The following is a 12,402-nucleotide window of genomic DNA, read 5'->3' on the forward strand; positions in this document are numbered from 1 at the left end:
TAAACATTATTGTTATTTTAAGATACCACTGTTGTTGATAATTGGTTGTTTATCTTTTAGTAGCTTGTTGCAGCTTAATTTATTTACTTTTTCTTATCCTGATTATTTCTGTCTTCTGATTATTTTGTCACTGTCTTGTTTGTTTTTTCCGGTCTTCATTAGTGTCTCCAAAGTGTTTATTAATCCTGATGTCTGCATAAAATAATACCGGTCCCAGAAAAGTAACCGTATAACTGAAACATTAAGGTGGAGAGACAAGATATACACATAACTAATTAAAAATTAGTATGCAAATAAAATGGTAAACAAGGGAGAAGTTGATTGTGTTGTAACTGTTTATGTCTTTGTTTATTGCAGGTAATCTCCGCTCTGTCAAGGATCTCTCACCACAGCATTGCACAAATCAAAGGAATCAGGTATGTGTCTCATTTATTACATGAACAGCCAAAGCACTCAAGAGTATCGGTGTCAGAGAAACCATTTGGATGAATGCATTACACATTTGCATGTAGGCCTATATTGAAATGGAGGTGCTATTAACATCTGCTGCTCATTTAAGAATCAATTTACATTTTTAGGTAATTAACTGCAGCTTTTAGCCGCTGCTATCTTGCACAAAATAATCCACAACACATTTCCATCTGTCACTCAAACAGTGCTGCAGCACACTTTAGAAGTAGAAATGTAGTACATCATACGCACTGCTGTCTGGGTTAGAGTTTTACATTATTTGCCAAGGTAGTCATTTTTCACAGATAATAGCGAAGCTGTGAGAATCCTTCGCCCCGTGTATCAGGCCTGGAAACGGGCCTCTGATTTCTCTTCATTTGCTCAATCTGCTTGGAGCTTGGTGGCTCACCGGCGCCACATAAAAAGCCACTTTATCTGTCTGAGCTATGAGTTGATGGAGCACAGTCATTAGGAGCAGTGCCAAGAAATGAAGAGAGAAGAAAGAGAGTGAGTGTGTGTGACACGGAGAGAGAGAAAGAGTATGTCCCTCGCTGTTAATAAAAACAACACAACCTGCTGACTGCTTGTTAATTCAGAGCCTGTCCGCACTGACCACTCTGCGATGAGGTGTCAAAATCAAGACTCATTTGACCACAGTGTCAATCACACTCTGGACTCCTTCATTCTGTGTTACTTTAATCTCAGCAGTCAGAATATTGATTGGATACAACTATTTTGCAGAATTAAAGTCTTAAACTGTTGATCAGAGTTGAGAGCGGAGAGTGTTATTTATGATATAATGCTTATGCCTGATTTCCAAGCAAAGCAGATATGATTCACTCACTGCTGATAAGTACAGTACAGTACTGGGCCTGTTGGCGGGAGCTAGCCCCATGGCCACATTTTCTGAGTGCCTTGACAGAATCCAAAAAAAGTCTACAAGAGTGTCATAATTCCCCCGTAGAGTTACAATTTTCATGTCTGCAATTTTAAGAAATAACATTTCAACACTGAGACAAAGTTCAAGCGTGTGCCCTACTCATTTTTTTGCTTTTAAAGCCCTATCTCATCTGTCTCTGCTAACATGATGAAGTGGCAGGCCCTGTTATTACATGGTACCTGGGTCTGCAAAATCCTGGGTGATCAGATCACAAATGGACAGCCTAGTACTGGCTAATAATATGCACCCAGTACTTCCTGAGGGTGTATTGAGATCCAATCTCTCAGGCCTCATACAGAGGTGGTCTGCGATGCATTTGTCAACATTGGTATGGCACTGTGTGCACTCGTGTTTTTTTTGGGGCCACATTAAGGACCTTCCGCAAGCATTACCCTCAGTTTCTTCCCCGTTTCCATCACAGTACGCTTGTGGCTTTTGGTCATTTTGAGACTAACTTAAAGGTTTAGACTGAGATCACGTGGCTTCTTGCATTTGATGTTTGCATCCCTTGTGCAAGTACTTTAAAGGGACAAACACCTGACCACCAAAGTGTGCCATAGAGGCTGACATTTTTTCGGGAATCCCACGGGTCACTGGATTCCCGTGGGATGGGAGTCAAATTTGCTATTAATCACCTTATTGGGACGGTACAGGATAAAAAAGTTAATGGGAGCAGACAGGAGCGGAAAGGTCTAGAGGGACCGTTGTTAAGTCACTTGTGACAGCAAGAAGTTTTCTCGGTTCATTGTGTGTAAACTGTGAACATAAGCTCACCTGCTCTACCAGGTAACGTGGGAATCTCTCCTGCTCTCCAGTTTGGCTCTGAAGTTTATCCTTTTCTTCCACCGGTGCATTAAGTTACCTTTTCCTCTGTAAATTCCACTCATGAAGGTGTCCATGTGTGTCCACAGTAAACAGCTTGACATCGGCACGGTCAGAATCCCTCATAATTAAGTTTAGTTGTATTTTTATGACTTTGAAGCTGCAGACCTAAACAGCTGATCAGTGCGCTGCAGGCGGAGGAGCACGTCTGTGTTGCGTCTGCAAATAATGCAAAAAGGAACAGGTTTTCTGATGTGAAGTGCTGACGGGTCTTAGTTTTCTAAAACTCAGGTACAGTATGTGAATTGTGAAGGTAATGCTTTTATGTACCCTTTGTTCTTTGAGGTATGTATTGCCTAAAGAATAAAAGAAGAAAAAAAATGGGAGCGGTACAGGAGCGGGAGTCATTTCACTGAATGGGAGCGGGAATCATTTCACTTGGTGTGTGACGGACAGGAATTTTTTTTTTTACTCTGGCCCGGGGTTGGGACGTGACAAGATTTTTTTCTGTAGGAGTGTGATGGGACAGGAGTGAAAATCCCCTCCTGTGTCACCCTCTACTGTCCCACAACATAACACTGATTTCCTTTTAGGCCTGAAGGTAACTCTGACCTTTAATCCTGCTTCAGAGTTGACCTTACAGGGATCAATGAAGTAAGACCTTATTAAGTAAGGTCAAATTTGAGACTAGGTGTGTTCAAGGAAATATTGATTAAGGTTATTAAATGGTATGATGAACTAAACTGTCTCAAGGGAATGAGACAACATTGGATTTGTATTTCAAAGTAATCTCAGGCCAAAATTAGCTGACTAATAACTGATTAATGATCATTATAAAATGTATTCATTTTATACAACAAAAACTTTCTGTTTCTGTTGATGAAAAATTGTATGTTTCACCTTTCCTTATTAGAAGTATTCCTGTTTTGTTCAATCCAGTTTTAATATTTATAACATGTTCATCATTGCCTAAAACCACTAAGCACTAATACCATCGTCTTTTAGCTGTGAGTTTTCCTCCTACTCCTACTAGAGATCTGTTAAGAGCCTACCCTGAAACAATGAGACTTACTGTTAGATTCTGATTTTCAGTGATGTCAGGTTGGATACTTAACCGCTGACTTGTAGGGATATCGACAAAGTTCATTCTTACCATTAAATATATATTCACTTTGATTCAATCAGTGCCAAATTCCCATGCCTAAGGCTGCACTGTGTCCCCCCCTGCAGCTTGATCCAGGTCCCAGTAGGTCTGCTCTGTTTGTTTAAACTGGGTGTAATCTGTCAGCCAGCAGCAGTGACAGGGTTTTTGTCAACATGGTTTGACAAAACAAACACCAATGTTAGCCTACTGGGCAGAGGTTTAACAACAGATCTAGCATATCTGCAGGCTAAGGCTATAGCTTTAAAATGGTGTGTATCCTCAATCTAACTAACACAACTCAGACACAATTCAGGGCAACAGAGAGCAGATCTTGTAGGCTCATGTGTTATTATGCAAATCTGGTCCTCAATCTGACTCTGTGCCCTGCTAACACAGATGTGCAGAGGTTTATATGGTATAGTGTGTGAGATGCCTGCAATCTTTGGAGCCCATTTGCTAACTGTTCATGCCATTACCTAAGGAAAGGATGGATGACTTTTCAGGCCTTATTCTGTTTCAGAGCTATGATCAAAGATGGTAGCGCTGCGAGCATTAGTCTCTTTGTAACTACGTTCATGACAGGCTGAGGGAATGAATTGGGGACACGTGTTATGAAGTCTGAGGCGATGCACTGACTGATCTAGTATGAACAGGATGTTGCTATCAAGCAAAACACTTACACTATATAATCGTTCATTGACCTATTTGGCCTTTCTAAAAGCTCTCCTCACACCGCTTCTTGGTAATTCTGCTCAGGGCAAGGTGAGCTTCTTTCAACGGTTCAAGGACCTGTCAGACCTCTTCTGTCTCACATCAAGGCCCCTGTCAGCTATCTACAGGCCTGACAACACATGTACTTCATTCAAACACACACTGTACAATAGATGTAAGTAGTTTATAGAAAAACACAATCTCCATGCTCTATTTCTTCTTTCTGTGTTACAAATATTACCTCTTAGGATAGTAGGTATGATACTACCCCTATTTTACCTCTCAGAATAGGATTAGAACCAAAATAAGAAACATGAAAAACAAAACATCCCAAAAGGAAAATCTTGTAAAACTGCAACAAGCATGATGGGATTTCTTTTTGTTTGTTTTAATTTTTATTCGTCTCAATTTATAATGAAACCGAGTAGTAGGATTCTATGAAAATATAACTCTAAAAAAAACAAATCAATATCAGGCAGACAAAGAACAACATGCGAAAACCAAAGTGACATTGTATTCTGAAACTGAAACTCACAAGCAGGTGCGAGCTCTGTGCCCCGAGGATCCTGGATGATGTCTTGCCAGATGCTTCGAGAAGTGAGTCATGAAACAGCAAACCTTCAAGGTCTTTTCTTGCATCGTGTTACTTTCCTGCATTTAATAAAATGAGATGGCTCAGTTGGCAAACGCTCAGCCCAAACAGTTAGAGGAAACAGGTGCTCCGCTCCTTTACTCGATTTCAGATTTGAGCTTTGATCTTCTCTGCTCAAATGAAAATTGGGAAAAACAGGAAACATTCCAGGAATAAAAAGGTCACCTCTTGTCTTGAAGATTTCCAACAATAGCCAGCAGATGAAACAAAATATATTCATGCTGTTTTTGTTTCATCATCAGAGCTGACAGGATACATTGTGTGTCCCTACATCTTCAGAGGGATACTCCAGTGATTCCATTTCTCAAAAGTTTTACAGACAGAAGAAAAATAAATTGGGACATAATGAAGCAAGCAGGGCCAAGATCAGTGCACAAAATTAGTGTAATGATCCTGTGAGAAGCTAATTAAGAGGAACATATATTTAAACAGTGAGTCAAATTATCTTTCTAAGCTGTAGTTTCTCAGAGTGAAGGTCTAAATGCTCAGGCCCTTACTCAATGCTCTCAAATCATAAAAGTTCAGACACCACATCAATCCACCCATTGAGTTTTAAAACGGCCAGAGAGCTTCTCATTGTGTTAAAAGTCTGAGTAACATCACCACAGGCATGTCCATTGACATTCTGTGGAGGCCCATTGATCATGCCCCTGATGTCTGTTCACTGTATCAGACATTGATAGCTGACAGTATGTATCTGTCTGTCTGACAGCATTCCAGCCCCAGTTTGAAATGAGAGCTTTGTATTACACACTCTGCACATTCAGAAGTACAGTGCACTGGATACAGAGTAAGATATACAAAGAACACACAGATTTTGCCTTTTTCTTCTCCATATGGATATATTATTTCCCTAATTCATTTACATTTACAAAATGATGTGTGAGTGACTTTTTAAATGTCTCAAAACTAGGGATGGGCGTATTGAAACCATATACTATCTATCACTGCTTCTCTTCTAGCTGTTGTCAAATCGTTTCCTGTCATTGCAGAGACCACTCTGTTTTCTTCCTGGTAAATTTGACTGTGAGGACCAAAACAGACATAAGAAACAACAAAGCCAGTTGCACATCCACCCACACAACCCTTCTTCGACTTTCTGAACAAATCAGAGTGAAAGCACAGCATAGCGTGATGCCATTTTTCAAATACAGAGAAAAATACTGCTGAACGCACAGTTTGTGAAAATACAGTTTCCCAGAGTTCCGACACATGTAATTTGTCTATCACCTAAAACGACTTATCGGAAGAGTTACAAAGAGGCTGAAGACAGGCAGAAAGAAGTCTTCTTACGCACCCACTGCACCACCCGCTTTACATCAGAAAACACAGCAGAGTAATTTCCAGGGAGGCAGAGCATATTCAGGTGCAGGTACCACTATTATCACCTGTAGCAACATAACGACTGTGTGTCCTACCAAGTACAAATATCACAGACTTTGATTGTACTTGATGCTTCTATTATCATACTACTTTTACCACCAAAGCACATCATATCTCATAAGGAAATATTGTAGAGTTTGCAGTAATCCATTGTCCTTATTTGAAAGCTGTATTACAAAGAGAATTGGGGTTTTATTGGTGATATGAACACAGCAAAATACAGCTTCTATAATAATAAGGCTCTGCTTTTGTCATGTGATTTGCTTTCAAGTAATAGTTTTGTAATGCTGATTATTTCTACAACCCCCTCCACGGCAGAGTGACCCCTTACAGCCCCTGTTCCACCACATACTGTGATTGATCCTGGATAATCTTTACTTTGACTCTGTCACACGTCACTTTATACTAGACAGTTACCACCACTGTGCCTTCTGTTTTTTAATAGTAATTTATTACTGCCTATTTATTTTAATTAATAGTATCAGTATTGGTATTGGTATTGATATCTGTATTGGTATCTGTATCAATGAAACTGCATCGAAATTAGCAGTTTAGTGTTGAATTGAAGATGTCAAGCTAACGAAACACATTAATATTAGATCTGAAAAAGCTTGGTTTGATTGTTTCTATTCATTTGGCTCTTTTCTTGCCCCGTTTCATCTTTTAGGCAATGTTGCTCTTGTATGTACAGCTTTTGTTTCACTGATTGAAGCCTTGTTTCCAACTTTGGTTTCCAACCTTCCACCCTATTGTAGATTACTGTCTCCACTTCTTGAAGCGATCATACCACCTTTTCTACATCCATCATTCTCTTATCACAAAAACTGTCAATCAAAAGCAAAAGTTGATCTCAGCCATCACTCTTTGCATCTTAAACTGTAAATCCTCTTTGTGTTGAGGCGTCATGTTCCTGTTCCTCTGTGACCCCAGACCTGACCTCATGTTTCTCACAGCTTATCTTCAGTATAAACCCGTCGTGGTCTCTCCTGTTGTTTTTTTTACCCCTTCCTTACCACTGCTTATCTTTACTGTCCTCAGCTAACCCCCTCAGTAACCTTTAACTTTTCTAAGCTTCACTGTCCTAGTTCAGCATCATTGATCCCTGCTGTTATAATGTTTGGGCCGGGGTGGGGGAATCAGGGGGGGAAGAGTTTGACAGACGTCGGCTCAGCATCGAGAGCAAAGAGCAAAGAGCAGATGAGGAGAAAGGTTGTGAGGGGTTACGAGAATGATGGCTTTTCAAAATCCTTCTGTTGTGCACCATCATATGTCTGGTATATATCCCCAAGAATGATTTTTGATTGTTAGTTGAGATATAGCTTTACCAATATGTGACTACACATTTTTTTTGGACATTTTTACGTAGTAATTAGGCTGATGTCAGACCATCTAAATGGTGGCATCTTAAGTTTGGGACTGGATTTTGATTTATTTCATTATTATTTCATTTTTTACCCTTTTCTTCAGCTCCAAGCTTTTTACCGTACAGTTATAGAGATATTTACTCTCTTTTTTGCACTAACTTAAACAAACAGACGTGCAGTGTGTGTGCTTCAAATCTGTGGAGGAATGGAACAAGCAGCTGAAGTATTAACACTGTTTGCACTTTCTTGCACTGCGTCCTAGCTTTTCTTCTTAAAGCTACAGTGTGTAGAAATGGGAATATTTAGTGATATCTAGCAGCCAGATTCTAGTTTTAAATGCTCACTTACTCACGCCTCCCTTTGCTGACAGACGGTGACCTTTGTTGACAGGAAGTACCTGTGATGCATGATCAGTTTGGTCCTCATTTTTCTTATTTATTTATCACAAGAGTTTATCAGTCAAATTATTTTGCACACAACAACCCACTTCTTCTTTATCTTTTAACCAGTGCACTCACTATATACTAAAACACCTATGTTATAGTTTGTCCATTCTGTGCTACGGAGGTGCAAGATTGCAGCCTCCATGGAAGAGGACCCACACCTATCAAGATATAAAATTCTAAGGAAACAAAAATGAAACAATTTGTATGATTCAGTCGATTATATGCTAATTTAATATATGTATTGGTTTCAAGGCCTTTATTCTTAGAGGACAGGACAGTGGATAGAGCAGGATACTGGGGGAGAGATTGAGGACATGCAGGAAAAAGGATCACAGCCTGGAGTGGAACCTGGGCTGCCCACTTGAGGACCATTGCCTCTGTAAAAGGGGCACACAGCTCACCACAGGCTATAGCAACACTCTTGTCATACCCTAATTTAAACATACTTATGGATATTATATTCCAATTCTACCATGTCTGTTCCGCCAAAAGATGTTAAATGATCTGCACTGCACCTTTTAAGCCTCTGCATTACATCACTCATGCAGATTTGCACACATTGTGAATGTGTTAATTTCACACTTAAACATTGTGGATATAACTTACACATGCAGAGGCAGAGTCCCTCACTCACATGTTGCACACACACAGCCGTCCCCAGGCAAAAGCTGCTGTGAAATAGAACTGTATTTCCAGGTTTAAAGGGGAAACAGAAGGCTTTATGGACAAGCATGGTACAATAAGCAGCAAAGTGCACTAGTTGGCTCGAGCTCCAGCAATTTATCGACCCGGGCAGAAATACAGCCGTATCCTGGGACATGAAACTGCTACCAACGCTGGCAATACGAGCTGCACTCACACCTAACGACTACACTGTTGTTGTGCTGTTTGACAACAGTTGATCAATGAGACTGGCTCACTGCGGCTTTGTCCAGCACACATGTGCCAACAATTCCCTTTATGCTGCATTGGCTGAAAGAACAGGAAAGAAGAAATAAGACATTGGACAAGGAAATTAGAAAACAACAGGCCAGGTTATAACAAGTGAAGACAGGTGACATGAGGAGGAAGGGGTTCAGGTGCAGCAGAGCAGATGAAGGAGTTGACCAATGTCTTCGTTTCATGGATTGAAAAGTTAGATATTTTTCAGTGTTGTGTTGTTAACTTTTTGTAAACACAGAAAGCCTAAGAAGATTTATTTAACCATTTTTTTCATCCCTGGCCAAACCCTCTCAAGGTTGTTTTAATCTTTATTTCAGTTAAATGAAACCTCATAAGAGATCGAAATACAAACAAACACACTCCTCCAATTTCTCATGTGCCTCTCAAATCCTCCTCTGCCCAACACAGCAGATCATAAAAACAGGTAATGCTTTATTTAACAGCTCTGTGGTTTCATAATGACTTCCTACAGGTTCCCTTGAAATTTTTGGAGGATATTAAATGAAAAACCCTCTGAGATGCACATCCAGGTAAAATCAAAATAAGATTAATCCATAGATTTTTTATGGAGTGATTCTAAATTATCTTTACATGCCTTATTTAACCCCTGGTGTAAATCAAAACCATATTTAATGCATACGCAAGTCAGTGGTTATGAAAAGAATCTCTCAGTAAGGTATCAAATTAAGACAGATCAATTAATCTGAACCACTTCACATTTACGTCTGATTTGTGTAGCTTAATTATTGCAGAATTTCGAGAGTATTATTTACAGAGCACACAAACCAGACACCCAATGTTATCAGCAGAGTGCAAAAAGTAAAAGCAACACAAGAAAAATGAAGAAAAATGCAGATAAATCACTCAAAAAAAACCCAATAACAACACAATGATGGCGAAAAGGGCCATAACTCTGCCTCTGAAAATAACTCCTTCAGTCATGGGTGTATGACCATGTACTTCAACTTTCAGTCAAACACCTTTAAAAACGATTTAAACAGACACATTTCCCCCTGTTTAATATACAGCATGTAAAACACATGAGCAAAGAAAGGCAATAAACTTGAAACAAAAAAAACTTTGTAGAACAAACTTTGCAAGCACCACAGCATCCGCTCCAGCTTTCAGCACATCGTAAAGCGCTGAACAGCATGTGTTTGCACGCTTGCAGGGAAGACAATAGAGCATTATTGAAAAGCCTAGAGACGCCTCATCATCGGGGTTCTGATGAAATTATAAACATAGTTCAATTACACCTGGTTGTATCATTTAGCCAAAATGAAAACGGCAGCACTGGGCCGTGCTTGGCTCTGCAAAACAACACTGAGGTGATAGATATCTCCCCAAACTACTACGTAATTAAATTTTGCCCTGCGGGACTCCATTAATAACTTATAATATAATGCACATTTCATTGTAGGGGGGCCGCCAGATGTGGGTGTGTTATTACGCTCTGGAGGATCCACCTTCAATGCTGAGTTTCTGTTCATAACAGTGAGCGAGTAAGTTGCATAAATTAGAGGAGGCTGTTTTTCTCTATTATTATTTGTAAGTGTAATTAGCTCTTAAACATACAGGTGTTTTAATGATGCTGTTAGCTTAAAAATGCAGGAATTAGCCAAGTTAATAAATCAGAGATGACTTAAAGAAGGCTGGGTTTGCAGGAATCTTTGCATATTTGTGTGTGTGTGTGTGTGTGTGTGTGTGTGTGTGTGTGTGTGTGTGTGTGTGTGTGTGTGTGTGTGTGTGTGTGTGTGTGTGTGTGTGTGTGTGTGTGTGTGTGTGTGTGTGTGTGTGTGTGTGTGTGTGCACGCGCTCATGCACATGCTTCAGGGTGACCAGCTGACCTTTGACAATCTAGCTGAGCATTCATTAACTCGATGGCTGACACACTCTTCTGTGTGACCACTGTTTTAATTACACAGAGGCTAATTGGTGGTGTCACACAGCTACACTCATCTTGACACACACACCCACTCACTCACTCACACACACACACACACACACACACACACACACACACACACACACACACACACACACACACACACACACACACACACACACACACACACACTTACATACATGACTTGAAAGTGAAGTACAGGCACTATAGCTTTCACTTCTGTGTGTGTGTGGCCTTTCTACACCAACAGGTCACTGCTGTTGGCCCTCTACGCAGAAGTGATCTCATAATAAAGTGTCTCAGTTGTCTGATTATATTTTAGGATAAAACAGAGTCAAAGGATTTCAAAGCAGAGCGCTGACAGGACAGGGGAAATAATGAGGGCTTAGGACATCTGAACTGTCAGTATCATCTCACAGATCACATGCAGTCAGCTACGACACACGGACACACTCTGTTTCCTGCTGTAACATCCCCTGTGTTCTCTTTACGCTTAGGATGACCACAGTTATAAAATAAATACAAATCAACATAACAATGGAGATCATACATACTGTTTTGAATGCAAATTAATGAAACAGACATAGCCCAGCTGCTTCCTGATACAGGTCTCTTAATCTGTTATATATAATTAATCAGGGATGAAAGATATATATATATATATATATATATATAAATATATATATATATATATAGCAGTCTGATAACATATTGTGGTACAGGAGGGGTTTTTAATTGTGATTACAGACAGTGGTGGACTAAGTACACAGCTTCATTACTTAAGTTAAAGTATAGATACTCCAGGTCCAATATTATTTCAATACAAGTGAAAGTTGTTCTGTCAGAATATTACTTGAGTTAAAGTACTGAAGTACTTGCTTTTAAAAATACTTATGTATTGTGAAAATACAACGTTTTGAGATATTTTAAGAAATACTTGAGTGCAGTCAAGAATACAGGAGTACATTCTGTAACATTATGTTTATTTAGAAACCATTACTTGAAATCTCTAAAAACTATACCATGGAATAAAACAGCAGCTAAGTTACTCCAAGCACAGACAACTTAGTTTGAAATGTTCTTCTGGAATTAAACAAATGTTACGTAGCTCAACACACTTTCTCAGGTTGGACAGTGAATGTTTGTTTGTTTGGGCAGAGTGGGAGAACATTTCAAATGATACGATCATTCTTTATTTCTAAAACCTCAAACACGGGCTGAAGATACGGCCATGGGTGCTCAAGTGGGGAATTATAGCCATCATTACCACCTCTACATTAACTGCCTGATCTGAGTGAAATGTGCTCTGTGTTTGCTCCACGTTCAACTGTGGAGACACACAATATACAGGTACGACTAAACCACTGAGACAAGCACAACTACACAAACACATTTTACTGTCCTAGAGATCAGATTTCAGAAAAGAGAAGGAAATTCATGAGCTGACTTCAAAGCAAAAGTAGTGAGTAACTAGAGCACTGATAGAAATGTACTGGAGTAAAAAGTACAATAATTGTCTTCTGAATGTAGTGGAGTAAAAATAACAAGTTCCCTCCAGAAATAATAATCAAGTAAAGTACAGATACTCAAAAAGTGTACTTATATACCCTACTCGATTAAATTTACTTTGTTACTGTCCACC

At 39.5% G+C, this 12,402-nt stretch overlaps 1 protein-coding gene across 5 annotated transcripts in view; it reads left to right on the top strand.

The window, feature by feature from the left end:
* vav2 (vav 2 guanine nucleotide exchange factor) overlaps positions 1–12,402 on the top strand; it is a 256,669-nt gene that overhangs the window by 182,046 nt on the left and 62,221 nt on the right. For all 5 annotated transcript variants that reach the window (XM_034709776.1, XM_034709778.1, XM_034709777.1 and 2 more), the window contains exon 3: positions 358–416. In XM_034709776.1, coding sequence (XP_034565667.1) covers positions 358–416 — 59 coding nt within the window. The remainder of the gene's footprint in view (positions 1–357; positions 417–12,402) is intronic.

This window comes from Notolabrus celidotus, chromosome 19 (assembly GCF_009762535.1).
Source record: "Notolabrus celidotus isolate fNotCel1 chromosome 19, fNotCel1.pri, whole genome shotgun sequence".
Taxonomy (NCBI): domain Eukaryota; kingdom Metazoa; phylum Chordata; class Actinopteri; order Labriformes; family Labridae; genus Notolabrus; species Notolabrus celidotus.